A 21,777-nucleotide genomic window follows, 5' to 3' on the forward strand; every position below is an offset into this window, starting at 1 on the left:
ACCTACGTACTCGATATCTTAACATTTATCTCCAATAACATTGGAAAATAATTAGAAATTAATTTAAAACATTCTGTAGTCGGGATGATTAACATTTTGTGTCTACAACTTCAGTGTATTCACGAGCAGAAAATTCATTATTCGTAATAGGATCTTATGGACGGGCTGACCCATTAGGCAAACACAGTCTCCTTGAAACAAAAAGTCTGTGCACACCACGGGCATGGAGATTAAAGTAGGAGATGTTCCCTCGAGCCGAGCTGAATACGAGGCTGCCGATGCCACGGAATCCGGGGATGCTGAGACATGCGCATTACGACAATATATTATATTGATCATCCTCCTCCCATCCCAGTTCCTACACTACCCTCTTGATTATGCTCGCTATCCGCCTTCCTTTCTTTCTCTGTTCTCCGTAACACGAACGGCCACATGCAAACACATTCTCGTCTAGTCTCTCAGGGAAGAAAGCTGTATTGGCTCAAGACCAAGAACAGGGACATCTATCATAAGCATAAACGCACTACATCTTTGCAATATTTTGTGTTCGTAACCCTGCAGCGAAGGCAGCATCTGGACCAGTGATCTTTTTTTAGTTGGTTTTGTCTCTCCGGCAGGTGGCCTCAAACAAAGCAGCGCAGTTTGTAGTGAAATCACACTACATTATTTTCGGTGAAAGATACATCTGTAAGATGCAAATATAAAACAGTATAATTCTATTAAGTTACAAATCCGTGTATGTGTGAGGAGTAGACTGAATATAAGAATGTGTTATGACTGCCAAATCCGGTGGAGTTTATGCACAAAAGGGACATCTGTTATGACAAGTTTAAAGATCATAAAATAAGCTTTAGTAAGCGAAAATTGAACACGTAGCAAAGGTGGGAAGCAAAATTAGAACGAGTCGACCTGTAGCAGGGACAGAGGATGACACCGTTTTCCCAGGTGCTTCGACTTCTCACATGTACGCTCATCATCACTCTACCGAAAGGTAAGTCTCCTTTATTTCTCTCATTTTGGTGTTCTGAGTAGTGTGAATTAAATAATGGCTTTGGTAGGCAACTCTCATGACATCACAGAAAACTTGAATAATTATAATTGTTTTTGCACATAAATATTGGCTTTTAAACATCAGCATAAAAATTACAAATGGTGAGCGGGTCTCAAAGCATTATCAGCTGGGTATTAGTAGAGAAATTTAGACTTTAAATAAATTCTCAACAGTATGTGGCCATATGAGGTCCTCGCGGCAATGAACGTTACGAGTGGTCATCTTGGCTGTGACGCCATGAAAATGGAGGCGGTACTTTAAACCGAAACATCAAAAACTACCTTCGATCTTATTAATTAACACATGCAGTTTACGTAAACCATAAAAGTTTACATGATTGTAAAATATCTATGTATCAGATGCGTCTCTTTGCCTCAATAATCCCATTATACTTCATATTAATCTTATGTTACTTTAATCATGACTTTATTTTAAACTTGTTACTTTTAACCATAATTTCATTATACCACTTGGTAACAAGTGTTTTAATTATATGTTACCTTCATACAATTTAATTATATTTTGAACCACATTACGCATAACATACAAAAACTGGCCTGGGTATGGTAGGCTATCTTCTGTACAATTACAGTCTTTGCCACTACAGTGCAGCTGTCGCTAGAGTGAAATTTGTTAAAAGTGTCGAGATCTCCCAGATGTCGAGATCTCCCTAAATTACTATATACCGAAACATGTCACCAGGTAAAAGAATATAAAAAATTTAGAACATCAATGTGCTTAAGGTCTTAATTATTACAGAACCACGTATCAGACTGCATGGTATTCATTGTAAAGTGACTTAAAAACACAGCTTAGTTTTAAACACAGATCTTCAACTGAGTTTCGACATAATGAACTAACTATTCAATGCATGTAATAAACGTCCAATCCCAAATCAAGTTCCGTTTTAGTGTAGAATTTATATATTAATAATAAGGAAGAACGTTCAACTTTAACTACTGTACCCACTTATTTTCCTTCGTCATCTTATCCCAATCTCAGTTTATAATTAGTTGACATCAGGTCTTTTGAAGCGGATTCTTTTCTCGGAAGACGTCCTTATACCAGGCGAGGCGAGGGGGTTGATTGGTAATATCACAACTAGTCTTTCAGAGAAATCCCTCCCAAGTGCAACATTTATATTAAAAAGTACGTAGCCTTTGAAGAAACAAACGCAATACATAATGATAACGCTGCAAATTAGGTTCGAATTGAGACTTCATTAGGGAACAGTAAAATCACGAGATGCTAAGTTGTCAAATAATAGAGTGAAGCCCGCAAGATGAAGTCACGAAAATACAATTTTATACGACACCCTTCGACAGATGGTTTAGGAGTTTTAAGACTTACAGTGGGAACAGTAAAAATTTAGTGACAATTAGCTCAGGATAGGGCAGAAACGTTGTAAAATCAAGCAAAATGACTTAATTTTGGAACAGATTATATTTATTACTAAATAAATTACTTGTTGCGATACTGCATTGAATTTATGGGAGCATATAATTGCAAATATGTGACAACTGAAGGAAAGAGATAACTTGTAAGACCCAGTAGTAGATGGAAGAATAATATTAAATATGTATCAAACATTATAAGGGCATGTAGTGTACTCTTCTGGGACGGAAAAGGTCAAAATGTCTAGTTCTTATGAACATAGTAATTAACCTTCAAATTTCATAGAAGGAAATTTCTTTGTCTGCTGAACGACTATCAGCTTATTACGCCCAAGGTATTCAGCTGAGGCTTCTAGATGAATAGTCTGCAAAAAAAATAAAAAGTCCTAAAATATGAGCGCCATTTTTGTGTTCTTCATCTAACACTTCACCAGAAACAGGTCTACCAACATGAGACATGCAAAATCAAAACATATTTTTGTTCTTTCTGTCGGTAAGAAGGGCCTAAGCACTCGTTTCCTGTGGACTTAAGTCCTTGTTGCGGAACCTCAAAGAATTCACGTCCGCCATGGTGTACTAGACGTTAACCGACCAGTGGCGGTGGGGGGTGTGGGGGAGGCAATTGGCCACGCCTCGATATCGAAAGCTGAAATTAACTTAATTTACTTACATCGCCGAAACTCTGCGGCTACGCGTGACATAGTGTGTTCGCTCTTCTCTGTCCTGATAGCTGCCTAATGTCGCTGTGTAGTCAGCAATTTTGCTCAACACTTAAGATTACAGTAGTTTTCCTCAGTACGTCCAGCTAATTACTGGGAAACTCTTACATACTTCAGTTCTACAAAATGTATGCGTTGCACAGATTCCAACACTCCAGCAACGATCTCAGGCGTACGTACAGAACGACTACAACTTCGTAGATTCTTATTTCTCGCTGTCCCTTCTTCCCGCCGTTGTTTTATCCATCAACGAATTTCATTGGGAGGAGGAACTTCCCGTTGATTAAACTCTCGTCGAAATCCTTGCTCAGATATTTTAATTTAACCTGTTCTAACAAACAGCTCCTCAGTAAACAAGAGTTCTTTCCCAGTCCAACGCTCCATGGTAAATTAAACTACAAGGTGTATTATATATTTAAATCAAGTGTATATTCGCATTCTCTGATGGAATTATATGCAATTAAAATTTCAGAACACTTCAATATTTCCGCTACACCCTGTATTAACACTAATTTCAATACAATTACATCGTATCTGGTATCATAATTGTGCCGCAACAGATAGGCGGCTACTCCCAAGTGCCCAATACTCATTACGTACAAAGCTGAGGCAAGTTCTAAATTGCATCACTTTCGTTTAGGAGTTCATTCATTTAATGACGCACACCGCATCTAAAATGCTACCGATATTATCCTTTTGTGCCGAGTTCTGTATGATCAAATTTAATTACTTCATTTTTTTACATTTTGTATATTATTAAAACAACTTGATATATCAGTTACTAAGCGATAAATATTCCACGTGAAATTCAGTAATATGACAGAAAACTTTCAATTTTAATCAAACACGTACTTAACAAGTGTAATAGCTCAGTTAGCCAAGAATTTTCTGCCTATTAGGAACCAAAGATTCAAGAAAGTTTTCACACGAACCTGCCCTCCAGTATGTCCATACAGTGATTCAAATTAATCCACACCAGAGCCTCCCACAGTCGCAGCAAGTCTTTAAGATCCACTTTGATATTACAAATACAACAACGTTTACGTCGTTCAAATGTTCTCTTCCCCTCAGGTTTTCTGACGAACATTTGGCACACAGTCCACATCTATAATTCGTGCTACATGCCCATCCTACCTCATCATACTTGGTTTGATTTTCTGATAATATTTGTTGAAAAAATACAATTTATGGATTCCTCAAAGAGGTGTTTATATTTTGGAATTTGAAGTCACCGTTTAATAATTTTCAGACTATCCTTTCTCATTTTCGTAAGCAAGGTTATTGGGTCATCAAATTTGTGGGCGCGCATGCGACTACAAATATAGCCTTAGAAGCAGGTAAACTTTTATATGAAGCCTGAATGTTAGACTTTACACTGCACCCACAAATTCAATATCTTTAGTAGCAGAAGACTATCACCACTAACGCCCACCCGATCTTGCGACTTGGAAAACTTATGCAGCGTTACAAAGACAAGAAATAAATCTTTGGCTGTGGCTGAACTGTTCTGAAGAACAAATCTGAACTAGTCTAGGTTACTGCCAGAGGCAGAGAAAAGGGAAGTTCAAAAACTAACAACTTGTGTTCTCCTCCTGTGACTACAGTTTGTCTTCTTGCGAACTCGGAGTACAACATGCAAGTGGAATGGAGACCTGCAGTGCTTCATACGACTTTCATCCTCTTAATTTAACACTTTTAACTTCCTCCATTTCCCTTCATATATCATTTCCTTCGTTTGGATTTCTTATTTTATTTCAATTTTGACCTTTGTTCCTGTATTCTGCTCTACGAATAAAAACATTTTTGTTTCTCGTTGCCAATTTTTTGTGGTACTAATTTTTCTTAAGCTACGTGTTTCGTGTTTTAACAAACGAGGTTACACAATGTGATATAATGTAGCTATTCATTCGTTATCTCTATAAAATGAGCGCTTAATAAATTAATAAGGAGCTGTCTGCTTGGCGTCTGTTTAGATTTTGTCAACGAACCTATCTGAGATGCAATACGTTTAAGGTTGGTCCTAATTATCCATAAAACTCAGTACATCGTCTAAAGGTTTTAGCAAACAAATGACTGAGAACTCTTGTGCGCAGTTAGATTTATATTATCCCACCAATCGTTTTGTTTGTGTGAATTAAGCTCTCCTTGTACACATTATCACAGCATTTAACTATCATTACTGTAACCTATAACGTTTTATTTGCAGTCTATAAAATGTTCGCCCAGTTACAGCCTTCGACTAAGACCTCTTCATTTCAGGCAATTGAAACCTTAAACACCAAACTATAAGATTTTAAATGTACTTATCATGTGGCAAGTAGTAACAGTTAAGTTTATGATGAAATTAAGATAAAAATTATTTTCAACTCAAAAGCTATGAGTTCAATTCCTTAAAACCCAGTGGAAATCTTATACACCACTTACCATAGCAATCAATAAATCTCCCACTTTTATTTATGGATTTATTAGTTATGGATGCCGTAAAAACATATGATTCTCAGGCGATACTAGTAAAATATAGCGTAGCTGTTTGAAAGTCTGTCCTGTAATATATCATAGAATTAAATATTCTTATTCAATTTTCCTTTCATCTTCTTTTACGGTGGTATTTTTGATAAATTCGCCCTTAATGCAGTGTTTACAAATAATGACATCTCCACCTCGCCTCCAGACCCTTATTTGTAAAAGCGGCAAAGGAAGTCTATAAAATATGAAGAGGCTGTTTCAAAGCTATATATATATATCCTCCGGCACCCATGTTAACAAACGCACGGAGAGATCACTTTACTATCTAAGGTATCACATCGTATACCACGTCATCGTCTGAAGAACTGAGAGTCATTCAACGGGGCACTGCATGCTTAGGAAAGAATTAAACATTTTCACTCACTTCAGCCGAAGATCTCGCATTAAGATACTGCCATATGCAAATAAAGAAAAAAGAATTAAAATAAAGAGGAGACAAAAGATCAGATAACATATAAACATGAAATAAGTGTGTAAGAAAAAGGATTGTAATTTAGAAAAGCCAATGCGAACAAACTAAGAGATATAAAATTTAAAAAGCATACTATCCTATAGTTATTTATTTATTTTGAAGGTCAATTTACTCTGTTTCATCAACATTGCCGATTAAACCAACATTTTTCCAGCCCACTTTCCTATGATCTGCTGACGCATTCCTACAACAACATCCTAACAAACGCTACGTTTATGTTTCTTGAAGGTCGATCACCGTACAGAATTTTAAAAACATACATTCAGTGGCTGCCTCATTTTTGTACAGTCGACATATCCGTACTGTTATGAGGTAGGGGGGAAAGTCTCGAATACTGTTCAACGAAGTTTGAAATAAATAAGTCAACTGACACTTTTGACCTCTAATGGTAGCTATATATATATATATATTTATTTTATATTTATGGGCTACGTACGGTTGTCACTGTAAACATAATAATTTTCTTAAACATCGTTAAGCAGTTAATATTTGTAATGGTAAAATTTTGTTTCCCCTGCGGTACGGGCTAAACTATTACACGAGCTTCGACTTCAAAGGATTAACTTCTGTATTATTTATGTTTCTGTCGGTTACAGTGGACGAGCTGGATGGCTCGTGGTTCGAATCCCGCTCAAGGTATGGGTGTTCATCCGCGTCCTTCTGTCTTTTGCTATCATGAATATGTAGAGGCTTTGTAATGGGCGAACCAGTCGTCCAAGGAGTCCTATCAAATGTCTAAATAGATTAAGAATCCTCCCATATGTGAGGACACCAAGGTCCTTCAAAGACTTTAGAGCTATGGTGTAAATAGTAATAACATTTGTGTTTCTGTTACAATTATCACGCAACGGACACCACAGAGGAACAAACCTGCTTCATGATCGGTTGACAAAGCCAGAAATCTGTTACTTTGAACATAACCCCGTAAAAAAGAAAGTGATGCATTTATCCATTTTCAAATTTATGACACCAGAATGCCGTACAGCGTTTTAAAAACACAGACCACGGTAATTAAATTCAATTTACCCGAATGCACATAATAGATGGCGGTAATTGTGTGTTCAGCTCCGTGAGAAATATATTGAACCAGATAACAATTATTTACATGTACACGCAACATTTTGCATCCCATTCCGTCACTGAGCTCCGTGGAGTGATAAATGTTCAATTTATTGGGAAATGCATTTTCGTATGAACCTCAGTATTCAATGTACAAACAAAACCTGAAGGAATTCAATTATTCATATTAAATTAATTTCATAATAATTTCAGTGGTGTTTCTAATTAAACTGTTTTCAAATTAGAAACCACACACCTATTTACTTTGTATGTGATATATAAATTACTATTTATAAATCTCACACTGTCACATGGTTGTATACGAAAAATTGTAAGTACTAATGATGGTTCATTTCCGACGTACTTTTTCATTCATGGCTATGAATCGTTGCGATTCATAAAAATTTCATAGAACACAGCCCTCTTTGAAAAGGTAACACAGCAAATCCCCTGCCTTTTAATGTAACACAAAAGTCCATTACCGTGTTTACAATAGCTCGCTTCTGATCAGTATTCTGAGTTTCATTAATTCATTTCACGCCGTCACAACCCATCTTAAGATCCACTTTAATTTTGTTTACTGTCTTCAAAATGGCCTTTCAATTTCAGGTCTTCCAAGCACAATTTCATTTGTATTTCTCATCTCTCCCATGAGTGCTACATTCGCTTTTCATAATATAAAATATTTATTTTGCAACCTGTGTACCGTAGACTTGGTTAAATCAACGAATAATGCAACAATTAAGTTTATATTATAATAAAACTTTCATGAAACATTAAAATGTCCCCCGTCTATAATGAAAGTTGCAACCTCTCACCTCTTACGTCATCTTTAAACGTAAAGATATCGGATGCGTGTCAGTCTAGTCGTTTTGAGGCATATTCTCGTGTGGTTAACCACCCAATAGAAATTCCAGCATTCCTTAACCTTAAATAACTTTAACATTATAATTAATAAAACTTGTAATACGAAGTGTCAAATTGTACAACACGTCTTATGAAGGAGTATTTCAAATATAACAGCCGATAACGGAATAGGAAAGGAGCTTTGAAACTTGCAGGATATCAATAACGGCTGTGAAATGATTAAAAAAAATCTGGCTTAAGGTCGACTATCACTACTGAGAGCCCTTGTCAACTTGCCTTATTCCACGATTTAATTGGATTTCTAGTCCGATTATGTTCCAAAATCGGACGTGACAATTTTATGCATTTAATTTAATAAAGATTGCGATAAATGTAATTTCGGATCTTTATTATTAATCTAAACTTTCAGCGTGACCACTACATTAATACATAGTAATTCAACTAGGTGCCCCACTGCTGCAAATAATGTACGCAGAGTTTTTGTCTTTTCTATAAAAAGAATATTGTCTCTTTTCAAGACAATTTCTGTGCACGAGAAAGTGTCGAGATGTATTATTTGTCTTTGTTTAATTTTCTTCTAATTTGTCCTTTTCCAGCATATTTTTTTAGTGATGTGTTTTTTTAAATTAGAATTTTCTGTTGCAACCCATAAGACTACAACAGATTCTTAGATGCTGTTTGGTGGTCCAAACTTTTTTCAGGTAATCTGATCTCCTCACTCTAATGGATTATGATACACTATCTGCTTTGATATTGTCTTCATTCTGCGTGTTTCTTATAGGCAACTGTTTTGTTACTTGCCAGTTTCGCTGAGGACCTTCAAAACATTTTTCCTGCTGTCTTTGTTTCGTACAATACGTAGTCTAGCAATTCACTGTAAATATTTTAGGAACTTAATTTGTGCTTTGGATGACTCTGAAACCAAGACCTCAGTACCATGCTCTAAATACTTTTTTGTAAGGATGTTAAATATTGTTACTTTTTACAGTAACATCTGTTTGCAGAACTTCCACCGCAAGGTCTCAGGTGTGGCGCTAATTTTGACAAGAAATTTTTTATTCATACGTTATATTTCGAAAAAAGACAATGCCTTACCTTCCATAATTAGAATTCGTTTCATCATCGATAGTTTTATTCAATATATATTGTTCTCATATGCCGGCACACTTATTGGGACAATTTTTTACAAGCAGATACATATTTATGGTTATGTAGTTTCCTTGAGGCTAAATTCGTGGTGCGCAGTCAAGTCTGACATATTAGGATGTGCCGGGGGTGAATAAGGGTTCCGTAACACTGATTTACGCAACAAACATGTCTTTTAAGTGCACTTAACTGCACCTAGTTGTTGTGCATTGATCCATCACTTTAAAACTCGATGCTATAAAGTGACATCATCTTCAACTAACATCCAAAAGGACCGTTAAGCTTACGGAGTACGTCACAAAGCGATGTCGCAAATATCATTTCAAACCATGACAATAGAAAACAAAAGGAATTACAGTAGTGGACAGAACATTCTGGAATTCAGCGGTTGAAACGGAGGTCTTGATTGTTCCGAATAATATGGACCACTAAACAGTCCGTGACCAGATCTGTGCATTGCTTTGTGTTTATGTGAACACATATCATATGCCGGGTACAATTAGTTCCAACAGGATGGGTATAAAACAAAGACATCCAGCCTACCGTAACGACACAACAGGGATACTTCTGTCTGTGTGTATGTGTGTTTGTTTGTTACAATGGAGTTTCAGAATGCTGAATATGGACTACGGAAAACACAAAAGCTTCAATCGGAAATACGGGTACAAACACATGATTAAATAGATACTCAATATTAAATTTACATATTATACGACTAATTTTAAGTGTCGATTGTGGTTATTAGGGATGTAATGCCGTAGAGTAATCTTCTAGTTGGTTACTAACGTTTCGGAGGAACAAGATTTATGACTACTTAATGTCCCTTCGTTATAAATCTAAGATCATTATCGACAAAGGATCTAATATTCCGTTAAACAAGGTATGAAACATATTTTAGACAATCGTTCTCTGTAGCTTTACGTGTAGGGAGAGATCTTTGTGGGTTAAAAGCCATTCTGAAACTTTTAGAAAAACGCCTCCTACAAAAGCTTCTAATCTGCCACCGCTATTTTATCTATTCATCATTTCAAATTTCCTCTACGAACAAAGATTTTCTCAGGATCCTTCCCGAGATTTTAAACTGGCTGCATTATCAACTACGAATTGTTTGGCTGATTATGAGTTATACTGCAGTGATGTTCTTGTAAATCTTTTCACTTTCATTATACGTGTACTCTTTGCCGTGACCGACATTATAGATTTATATATTCGTGATTTTACTCAGTCCCTCTAAGTAAATGCCAGAATATTATCTGAATATACACTACGACTGATTCATTCCATATCCTTTCCAATTCATCAAAATTTAATCATCTTACCATTCTATGTTAAACAGTCTGAGCTACTGATAGCGTCATTAAATATACCGCAATAAATAAATAAAGGATTAAAAAGTATTCTAGTTTATGAATTTATGTTACGATACGCGCCATTTTCAGCTGTATTATGAAAACACATTTATAATGACATCACAGATATGGAGTACACAAAGACCCAATTAGTTATCATTACTCACGCCGCTTTGCTTTAAGTAAAAGGAGAGTTCTTTTCAGAACTCCGCCCCCCCCCAAAAAAAAAAGAGAACCGCGAAACTACTGATTTACATTCGTTACACCTTATGTGTGTGAGAATTTTTATGTGCGCATGTTAAGTATGTAAGCAAGCAGAAACTTCAACTAAGGTTATGATGTGCAAAGCACGAAGTTTTACCAGTGTGTAACCAAGAGAAATTTATTTTTTTAAAAAATAAAACCAAATTATTTACCCAGAAGCCAAAGTGAATATTTCAAGACTGAAGGACGATAAAATTTTCACGAGTTTACAAATGCTCAACTTGTTAAAAATCAAATATAAAGAATCAAGGAAGGAATCGTTTTTGAAGTAGTAGTTCAGAGTTTTCTGTTAATAACTTGCCAAGAACTAAAGGACTGACATTTCTCGAGGCTTGACTTAGTCTGCGCAGGTCAATTTCGGGGTTAAGTACTAATAGGAGAATCAGTTAAGAAGATGCAATTTAGGGCTCCACAACATTAAAAATTTAGGAATTACTATATTCAAACACGTCACCATACAAAATTCAGGTGTAAATTAAAATACATCATTACTTACTGTCATCAAACTAAGATATTACATTTGATCATCAAGTCAATACATTCGCCTTTCCTGATAAAAATTTTAACTCGTGTAATATTACTAATGAAAATGATATCGAATTTAGCTTCATGCGAAACAGCTATTAATTTAAAGCCCTATCCCAAAGTCTCATAGTAATGAAGCGATAATTTGTTTTATATTAAAAACTTCTTCCCCGTTATGTCTTTAGCATATACGTACAATTTTACAAACAACGCAAATTCTAAACACCACATAAGTACGGGTCCCTATAGACCCGCTCCTCGCAAGTGCTAGTTCCAGCTTAGGGCCTGTATAATATCAGCTTTCTAGATATTCATGTCATACGCAGACGACCATTTCCCTGTATTTCTCATTGACATAACGTTGCCATTCAGATTTGGAATGTCAGTATCAAACTATTGTTTTCAGATGAGTTAACTATAAAAGCAGAGCGCGCTATCTTCCCTTCCACCTGTCACAAATCGTGCCGAATGAAGTCACATTTAACAGTTACCAACGAAACGCAAAAACCATAACGTGTGTGTATGTGTATTTTCTTTTTTGCATGTATGTACGTAAGCCTACAAAATTATTCTATTCACAGTTCTCACTCATATCACGTCATACCTATGTCCAAAATAAGGGTGACAAATATATGTAACCGACGTTTAGGAGTCGCATACTGCCGCCATCCTCATCAAAAGGATTACACGACATCGTCTTATTCTGTAATAGATAAATACATATTTATTCGTTGGTTGTGACTTATCCAGCGTGTTATTTACTACACAACACAGCTATTGTATACTTAGATATGAAAACATATTTGAGATTACATAAAATTGTGCCAGGATTCTTTAATAAATTAAGCAAAGATAATGAACTATTTTAATTCTTCATATAACATTAGTTATTGTTAATTAGTGGAAACTGTACTTAGAAGAAAACAGTTCACTCACCAATGTACTGGTGTCTGATTGGCTAAACAACGTAACGTTTCACTTCCCTGCATGTTCATTTTTTACAGACAAATCTTTTATGACAGAACCCATTACAGATACATTACGATGATACCTCCCGTTGTTGGCAAAGGAAAAGGTCACTACTGACACTAAAATACGTCGGACAATACACGTCTATATATACATATAAGATTAAGATTATATGTGGTTATGCTCACACTAAAAATATTTTGCCCTTTTTAGCTCAACACAGCATTTGTGCTCCTTGTACAAATTTTAGATGCCTTAATTTCTTTGCTGTCGGTCCTTTACTTAAAAATTACTCCTCCGCTAGACGTTAATTATCCAAAAATACTGTGTGCAAACGTGTCAACATATTTATATTACATATTCTTCAGCATATTTTTAAGTAAAACTTTTTATGTCAATAACCATTCTTTATTTTTTTCCTTTGTGTTGCATAACTATTCATTCTTTGTTATAATTTGTGTGTTGTACTTTTTATTTGTTCCGTAATTGGACGCTTGGCTGTTGATACAGCGCACTAAAATAAAGAATTTAAATTAAAGTCGTATTACCTTTACATGATATTTACCTTATACGTTAAAACTGGTGGATAAGCTATGATAATTTCCTCAAGGGTTTAGATTCACCTCAGTTTAGACTTGTAGCAAATTCTGTGCGATATTAAACCAACGTGTAGCAGTTATAGACGAATTACGAAATTTAAATCTATGAAAGACAGCTTAGGGAATCCTAAGCATACTTGGTCGATAATGGATCTTAAAAACTTTATGGCTGACGACGTATGATGTGAAACTTTCACGGCAGATGTCATTAAAATCTTCTCTCGCTAGCAGCCGCGTCTCTTGTTTTAACTCCGCCGACTATTCATAACTAGTCTTGAAAATGAGGACAGAGCTGGCCTCTCGAAACGTCGGCAGAGTTTAACCAAGTGACGAGTCTAATGCTCCAAGAAGATGTTATTAACAGTTGACGAAGTTAACTCTGAATTGGGTCCTATGGCAGGCTCTATCGAAAATGGAATTTCATAATAAAATAAAAGGGAGAATTTGTGACTAGATAAATAAATATTAATTTCTCGATAAAGACTGTACTCCGTGAAATTAGTATTTCCCCAATCAGCTTTGTATGTGTATTAAGAATGCTCATAAATTATAAGCTATTTGCGGTAGCCACCAAGTTCTTTTTGCGTTGCATGCCATTATACACCCATTAAACGTAAGAGGCACAAACAGTTCTCTGTTTTCCCTCCCTTTAATTCATTAATGCTTTCGACTTATTGTTGCGAACAGCTGTAAATAACATTTGCCGTATCCAATTCGCGATAAAGCCCCGGAGTTCTACCACTCATAAAATACTAGTAAACTCTAATACGCCCATGATAAACACAGCATCACAAATTAAATTTGTACCACACACAGACGAGAATAAAGAAAAGTTACAAAAACATTAATTGTAAGTCTCTAAAACGGAAATCTGGTATAAATAAATTTGGCTTCTACTTTCAAAGACACAACTCATCTGTGTCACAAAGGAAATCAGGATTCGTTGATCACGAATACGAAATAAAATCTTAAAATTAGCTAATAAATTCTCAGAATATGTCGCAGAGTTGGAAAATGCATGTCTGGGAAAGACCGCATCTTATCAAAATTGTATTCACGAATAATTTAAGAGCAAACAGGATCTTAAAACGCTTTCTAATATTCAGTACATAATCTGTATTTTCCCCATATAGGCCATTAAAAAAGAAAATGCTAAAGCTTAAAAACCCATTTCACATGCCCGTTTAATCTTTCACGCAGAAATTTTTTTTTTGAGAATAACTGAAGCTGAGAGAAGTCAAGTGGCATAACGAGAATTTTCATAATCTGAACTGTTTAACAAATATTAGAGTGTTTATTTCAAAAAGAAAAAGACAAGAGGAGCGTGAAGCACGCATCTGTGTTAAGACACGAACACGAAATTTTATTCGGACACTGAAATTGAACATATAACATTGAAGACCTAATAATTAATGTATAGATAATATTAAAATAGACTCCAAAGAAAATTCTTATGACGGTGTTGAGTGTGTTAGGCAGACCAGTTTAGTGTCCTGTGTTGAGCCTTTGTGAACATGATAATAAACACAGAATCACAGAAAAGCTGGCATTAAGTGAAACTTGTATGAGCTATTCATTTGTATGGTTTCTAGTCTAGAGGCATAAATTCGTTTGAAAACGAGAGCTGTCTTGTTTGCTTATACAGACAGCTAATGTCTGTGAATCGGGTGTTCACTGTTCTTTCGGCCCCCCTTCTGTGACTACCACGGCAAAGCAAAGCCGCTGGTGATCGAATCATCAGCATTCCATCATCCGCATTATCAACCATGGAGTTGCCTGACTACCTCACTGTCTCTCTCTAGTGCTGACGGCTATGTCGTCCACATATCGTAACTGAACGTCACACTAAATCAACAACAAGAGGGCGCAGAGACTGTCGAGCCATGTTGGTTGCCTCTTACCCCCCCCCCCCCCCCCCCCCCCCCACCACCGTTCTGTTAACCTCACAAAACAATCCGCTCTGACTTCAATATTCATTTCCCTATGTGACGATGTGGACCGTTCGGTCACTAGGTTGGTGTATTGAAGAATTCTGAGCTGATTGCCCTAGGACTTCAAAACACAAATCTCAACAAGATTCTTTATACATTTCTGTCTATGGTCCCTTTGAAGCCGAAGCTCGGGAAATAATATTTAAGAATTCAGTCCGTACCGCTAAGAAAACACGATACTTCACCATTACAAAGGCAAACTATTTAACGTAATTTAATGATATAATCGCTGTTTAATCTGAGAATCATACGAAACACATAAATACTAAACAAAGAGTTAATGTTTGTTGAAGCAGATGGTGCATATAGTTACCACTGTGCTTTAAAAGATAATGTTAAGGAAAGTATCTTTGTGTGTCTTCTGACCCTGAGAAAAACCCAAAGGATTTATAATAATATTACAGTGAATGGCTTATGAGAAAGAATGTAACAAAAGGAATATTTCTGTCTGTGAGGATAACATTTCAGCATCTGCGTGAATAAACTAAAGAACTCCACGAAATATATGATGGTTAATCTGTGGTCCGATATTCGAATCTGGTACTTCCAAAATACAAGACAGGAGCATTCAACATGACCACATGAGATTTAAGCGCTTTTGCAACTAAACGTCATTAAATTTCACCTATTATCTTAACGCCATCAGTCTTGACTCGATAACGACGAAACGGATTTTCTAGAAATTTGATACTGTATTAAAATTTGTCGACGTATTTTTAACACTAGATCAAATAGGACCACAATAACGGCCATTTCACACGAAGGCCTCCATCCGTTTCTGCGGTCGGAAATGACTGACAGAAGATCGCCTTGGTTACCATCTTTACCTTCGTTATTTCGCCACCTACCTAACGACTAAGAAATACGAACATAAAATCACGAGGAAGGCACTAGAAGAATATGTGAAAGCCAAATAAGGAACACATTTCCCCTTCCTTCCATATCGCGGCGTTAAATTACATAATTGATGAGCTGTGACTTCTGGGTCACTCCGTTTCCAACGCTACCGTGTTCCTGCTCCCTTTACCCAGCGCAATATTTTTGCTGGCTGTTAACTGGACCAACAACACAACTGATTACTACGCAGTGCAGTATTTTTATTGTTTATTTGTTGTTTATTCAACTACGTTCTCATTAGAAACGTTCATAGGTCCATAGGGTCGATATTTTTATTGCCAATAATGGGTCAGAAATTCGTCTCTTTTGTTAATTTACTTATTTAAATATATCTCTTAAACTATTACATCCAACAGTTATGAGCAGGGTGATTATGAATTATATAACTTGTTCAGGTTGTGATAAAAATAAATATGGTCTCTTCTGACAAATTTGTCAGACAGGACAGCCAAGAACTAAGAACGCTTTGGTCAGGAAACAAAATCTCTCAATACTATCCATTTTTAGGTTATTTGAAGAAGATGCGAGTGGAGAAGGATCAGAAAGGCGACCGTGACCTTCTTTAATACATTTACCTGACAAAACTAAATAAAAATATGAATAACCAAACTGATTTCATAATCAGACACATAGATAAGAACCTCGCCATAAGATTTCCATTTTAAGGACGTATTTAAAAACATAAACAAAAACAAGGATAGTACATATTTATACAGCTCCTTGGTGCTATATGGATTTGTTCTCTTGTTACCGTAAACAGTAAAGCTCAATAAAGTGATGGTATACGAAATGGATGGCCCATGTTAAATTCATTTTCGACGCTTCAATGGGTACCAACGTGACTTCGTTTGTTTTATTTATATATACTTTTCCAACTGCAGAAGTTATATTCTATCGAACGAGGCTGGGAGATGTTACTAAATGATGAATAAGTAAAAATGTTCAAGATGAGAGCCGTTGTCCTGATAATCGTCTCACTAGAAGTCACAAGACACGTACCTGTAAACTGGGCCAAAATCCAAATTAGGGCCTCGGTTTACGTAACGTTACTCAACTCCATCTGGTGTTAAGGGGTAGCATTTATCCTCATATTACGTCGTTTACATCTTCCTAATGAAATGTAACTTTACCATCCTCGTGTGAACATTCTCTTTACCTAGAGGCAGAAAGGCGTTGATACGTCGTGTGATTTTGTAGCAAATTTAAAACGCTGTACTACCATCAAGGAAGCCACAAGCTAATTCGGTTCCAGTGATGTATCGTACTTAACCCATGTCCGACTATCGCCACCCAGAATAAAAAATGCCAGCAATTTCGCTCACAATACAGCTGGAGTAACAAGGTTACACACATGTTACAGACACGTGTTATAACACAATTTAACATTCCATATCACATTACATCGTGTACTATAGCACATTTTATGCCTGCCTGTGTCTGATCTGTGATCAAATCCTCTACATTTTTTGTAGTGTTTATATAATGTGTACTAATCATCACGGACATGCTAACGGATAATATTCTAATTAGGTTAACAAACAACATTAAGTAACATAAGGACAAAGATGCTACATATACGTAGGTAGGTAGATAATGTTTCGGAGGATCTTATCACCTCCTACTTCAGGGAGATATTCACCCCTAAACATGGAATTGTAGATTTCTCCTACCGTTCGCAACCACCAAGTCGAGGTGTCAAAATCCGGAATGCCGCAACATAAAAACTTTTAACTATATTAAACTAGCTCACGACACTGCATACAAATTGGCAAATATTCTTCTTAAATAACAGCGAGTAATTTATTATCCCACCAATAATTATCAACATATGAAGGAAAATTCTGCATCATAGTGTTACTTTGTTATTTAATTTCTACGAAAACTTCATTAGGTATTGTCTTTTTCTTTTAAACGATAATGTTTCAGCTTAGCCACTGCTATTAACCTCATTGAAAAATTTTATTTTTCACAATTTCGATATCGACTCTTAGTGGTATACTGTACCGTAAGACTGTATTTAATCACCCTTCTTGCTTACCTTACAGAATTATTTAATATGTGTTTTATTTATTATCTTAATTTATTCTTAGTGTCCATTATAAATATTCAAAATTCATACAGGTTCAAAAATTTTATAATTTACCAACTGTATCACTCTTTGTCAGAATTTGTCTTTCACATCTTTTTGTTTTATCCATCAAATTTCTGTACATTTAAAATTATATTAAAATAATCAGACTAATTCTATTTAATTTAAATAAATATGACCCGTGATACCGAAAAAGTAATTCCAATGGCTTTGCCACTCTCATTAGAATTACTTCTAAAAGTTACTTAATGGTATGAGTACTTTAAAAAAATTGCAGTTTTCCATCTAGCGTCATTTCTGAGAAGTTCATGGCCTCAGAGGGCAAGGTAACGAGTATCAAGTATGAGATTTTCGCAAAAACTTTAAATGAGCATTAAGTCTAGTGAGACAGGCAAAACTGCGAAGTACAACTCTTGTCGCAGATAAATTCGTTTCTGTCACAGGTAACTCCACCACCATTTTCTGCGAACCGATATGCTGACTATCTATCAGGGGAAGAAGAAGAAGAAGAAAAACGAAGTAGGACGCACGTGTTGGGGAAAAGAAACGACAAACTTTTAACGAGAACATAAGATCTGTTTCCGGTGTTGCTTCTACTTATCGGCAATGATACTCATACGAAATTGTTGCCTGTAACGATAGATATTATTTATTTAATGACTCTATCCGGATCTACTACGCTACTGCAGTGCCCAGTGAATAATTACATGAACTTGATAGTAGTTTTGCACGTGAGCGAAAGAAGCAGATACTTTTCAACAGGATCTTAAAGTAACAAGACAGGATATTTGGACTCTCGATAACAATTCAAAACAGAAATGGATCAGAAAACTATCCAAAATTAGGCTCTGTGGATTTGTCACAACACTCGCTACTTACAACCATAGTGAGACTACCTTGCTTTACGCTAGGGTTAATATAAATGGTCCATAAACCTGGTGGGTTTCCAAGCAAGACTTCAACAGTAAAATAAACGTTTAGTGTTTTAATTAACAAGAACTGTTACTACGTCGCTATTATTACCTGGGAAAACATACAATAATAAATACTCTTAAGACTCAAGTTCTCACGAAATCATTAAATGAATTGAACAGAATAAACGTAAAATGGGACGGTCATGCCTGTCTGTCTGTCTGTCTCACCACTTCTTGTTTTCCTTCATATTCTTTATTTGTCACGGCCTTAACGGTTCTGGCAATTATGTACCTCTGAAACGTCCTTTAACTTCAACGAATCTACACAACGCAATATCCCAGAAGGTTCGCATCATCAGACTTTTATCTTATTGGTCATGACACTCTGCAGACAAGATTATGGTAACAAAAAGTTTCAGAACACGTCGCCTCCATCTTCAGCATTGAAGAAAGTAGGAACGACAGTATTGGTCAATATGAGTTACAAAAATGACCAAAAACGGAAAACATGATCAAACCTACAAGGTCTCCAGAGCCATGAAAATTTCAAATCCCATTGTTTTACAACGATGCCAAATGTCAAGTACGTCCTGATATATGCGGGGTAAACAACTCAGGAAATTGCAATGGCGCAAGTTACCATCTCTGTCTCTCTCTGCGCAGCAATCCGCCTTCTAGAGCGAGCACAGCTATCGTTAGCAGAACAGGAAAAGAATTCTGCGACATCAGCTGCATGTAACATCATCACACTACCATCTACTTTTCTGTGCGTTTTGTTAGCTAACCTTGCTGTCCCATCCTTCACGTTCTTCCGTCAACTTGCTCTGAGGCTGTGTCCGCAGTCCGCAATGAGGTGCAGCAACAGATCGATGTCTGCACTCTGCAGAATCCAAGGAGGCGTGGCAACATGCCATCTATTCTTTCGGACTTCCTTTCTTACAGACATGGCCCGATCAGTATTTTCATTTTAATACAGTTAGCACGTGTTCTTAATAGAAGCCTACTAATACCAGATGTTACAAGCAATTGATACTTCAGAAATTCCGTATTCTTAAGCGACTTACTTTCGTTTTTGAAGTAAAGGTTTACTTACTTTGTAATTATGGCCGTGTGTCTTTCTTACAGAGTAAATCTCACATAAATTGATAGATTTTTATTAAACTAACTGTTACAGCCACTACAAGTTTCCATTATTTTCTATTTATTACCAACTAGAAAGAATAAATCTTCATTACCACCACTTGATGTAGATTTCTGTAATTCTATGCGGATGTTTTAAAAAATAAAATTTTTGAAGTTAATTTATTGTATAATTTTAAGCAACAGAGCGAACTGAAAGTAATTATTTACTTTTCGATTCTATTCCAGCTAGGCCCATGTATGTGAAATCTCAATGGAAAGACTACAAATTCTGTTTTAAATATGTTCCTGCATTAATATTCACATAAATGGCGATGGTGCTAAACTTTGGAGTTATCGAAGAAACATTTAACTCGGAATCTCTATTAATGGACACCGTGTACCGGAATGGCTTACTGATTGTAAAATTACTAGAGAGGTACACATATGTAACACGTTACTGATGCGGAATACCGCCATATTGGATTAACAAAATGTGACAACAGTGCAGTGAACTGTCATGTAGATGCTTGGGTAATATATAGTGGTCGTGCAGAATGCATTAGGTACAGTAGGATTTGAGGTTCTCAGGGAAATTATTACGAAGATAGCTGTCTCTCGTGACTGAGGCAGCAAGGACATCTTAAACATTGCACATCTTGAATACGTATTTTAGAACAAAAAACATAGACTTCATAGTACTTTTCAAAACAACTACTTATATTGTACACTTACATAAAATTAAAATATTTTTTTAAATTTTTCACATATATTTGCTTTCGTATGGAATTTATATTTGGTCCATGTCCAATTTATTTTTGTTGACGTCACAAAATATACTTGGAGCTTTTAAGGAAGAATATAAGTCTTTAAGTTATTCTAGACTTCTTCTTTATGGTAAATAAGGGACAGTATAAGTGGAAGATTTATTACAGACATTTACGTATTTATAACCGTGTACTGAACACTGGATTTAATGTACAGAGAATATGTTTTTCTTACGGATCTATATAAACAACCTATATGAGGCTGTGATATTTCCTAATTTACGTATGGTAAAATAAAATAAATCACATTGTTTGTTCTGTTATTCAATCGAATGCTCTTTGTTTCTTTAACAATGTGTGTTCGAACCACAAAATGTGTTTAAACAGAGTTTACGTTGTTCGATCACCTAGCATAGTTAGAATTTCCAAATATTGTATATCTAGATTTGACAAGCGCATGTCAGAGTGTAAACAATAGAAGCGTATAGGATATTTAATGGAAAATTTATTTTATTACGTAACAGTGGTACGTAAACTTACTCCACTTTTTTCAATTTCGTAATCCCGATACCACATTTAGGTACAGGTCTATGGTAATTTTCATGGTATTCTGTTAGGCACATAGGTTATATTAACCCTGATAATGATCAACTTCCATTTTATGAACGCGTGGGTACAGCCAAGCTCCATTAACTCTGAACGAGAACCCTGCGTCAAACTTTCTTGTTGGGAATAGCATATTCTACTCTAACGCTAACATTTACTACATATTTAATCTTCTTAATCCGGATATCATGAAGCCCATGGATGTTAAAAGAGGCGATGCAAGTAAAGGGCTGATAAATCTTCAGGAACTGAAGGTAAATGTTGCGTTGTGCAGACAGGACTCGGAAATTGAAGGCACAGCAAAATGTATTCATCTTAAGCGAAGTGCTTCGGAAGTATGTTTCCATAGAAACCGACTCACTCACATTTAGGTTGATACAATATTGAAGGCCAATATACGAAAACGATATTCTAATCTAATAACTGTCACAGTCAACTGTGATATCAAAGTAAA

The 21,777-nt window shown here is 35.9% G+C and overlaps 1 protein-coding gene across 11 annotated transcripts in view; it reads left to right on the forward strand.

The window, feature by feature from the left end:
- Positions 1–406: 406 nt before the first annotated feature.
- Positions 407–21,777, forward strand: part of nAChRalpha6 (nicotinic acetylcholine receptor alpha6) — a 79,163-nt gene continuing 57,792 nt past the window's right edge. For all 11 annotated transcript variants that reach the window (XM_087344239.1, XM_087344243.1, XM_087344247.1 and 8 more), the window contains exon 1: positions 407–991. In XM_087344239.1, the coding sequence (XP_087200365.1) occupies positions 928–991 (64 nt within the window). In that variant the 5' untranslated portion in view covers positions 407–927. The remainder of the gene's footprint in view (positions 992–21,777) is intronic.

Source organism: Zootermopsis nevadensis, unplaced genomic scaffold, assembly GCF_977971745.1.
Source record: "Zootermopsis nevadensis isolate Lab colony 2312 unplaced genomic scaffold, Znev_1.0 Znev_ptg000007l, whole genome shotgun sequence".
In the NCBI taxonomy this organism is placed as follows: domain Eukaryota; kingdom Metazoa; phylum Arthropoda; class Insecta; order Blattodea; family Termopsidae; genus Zootermopsis; species Zootermopsis nevadensis.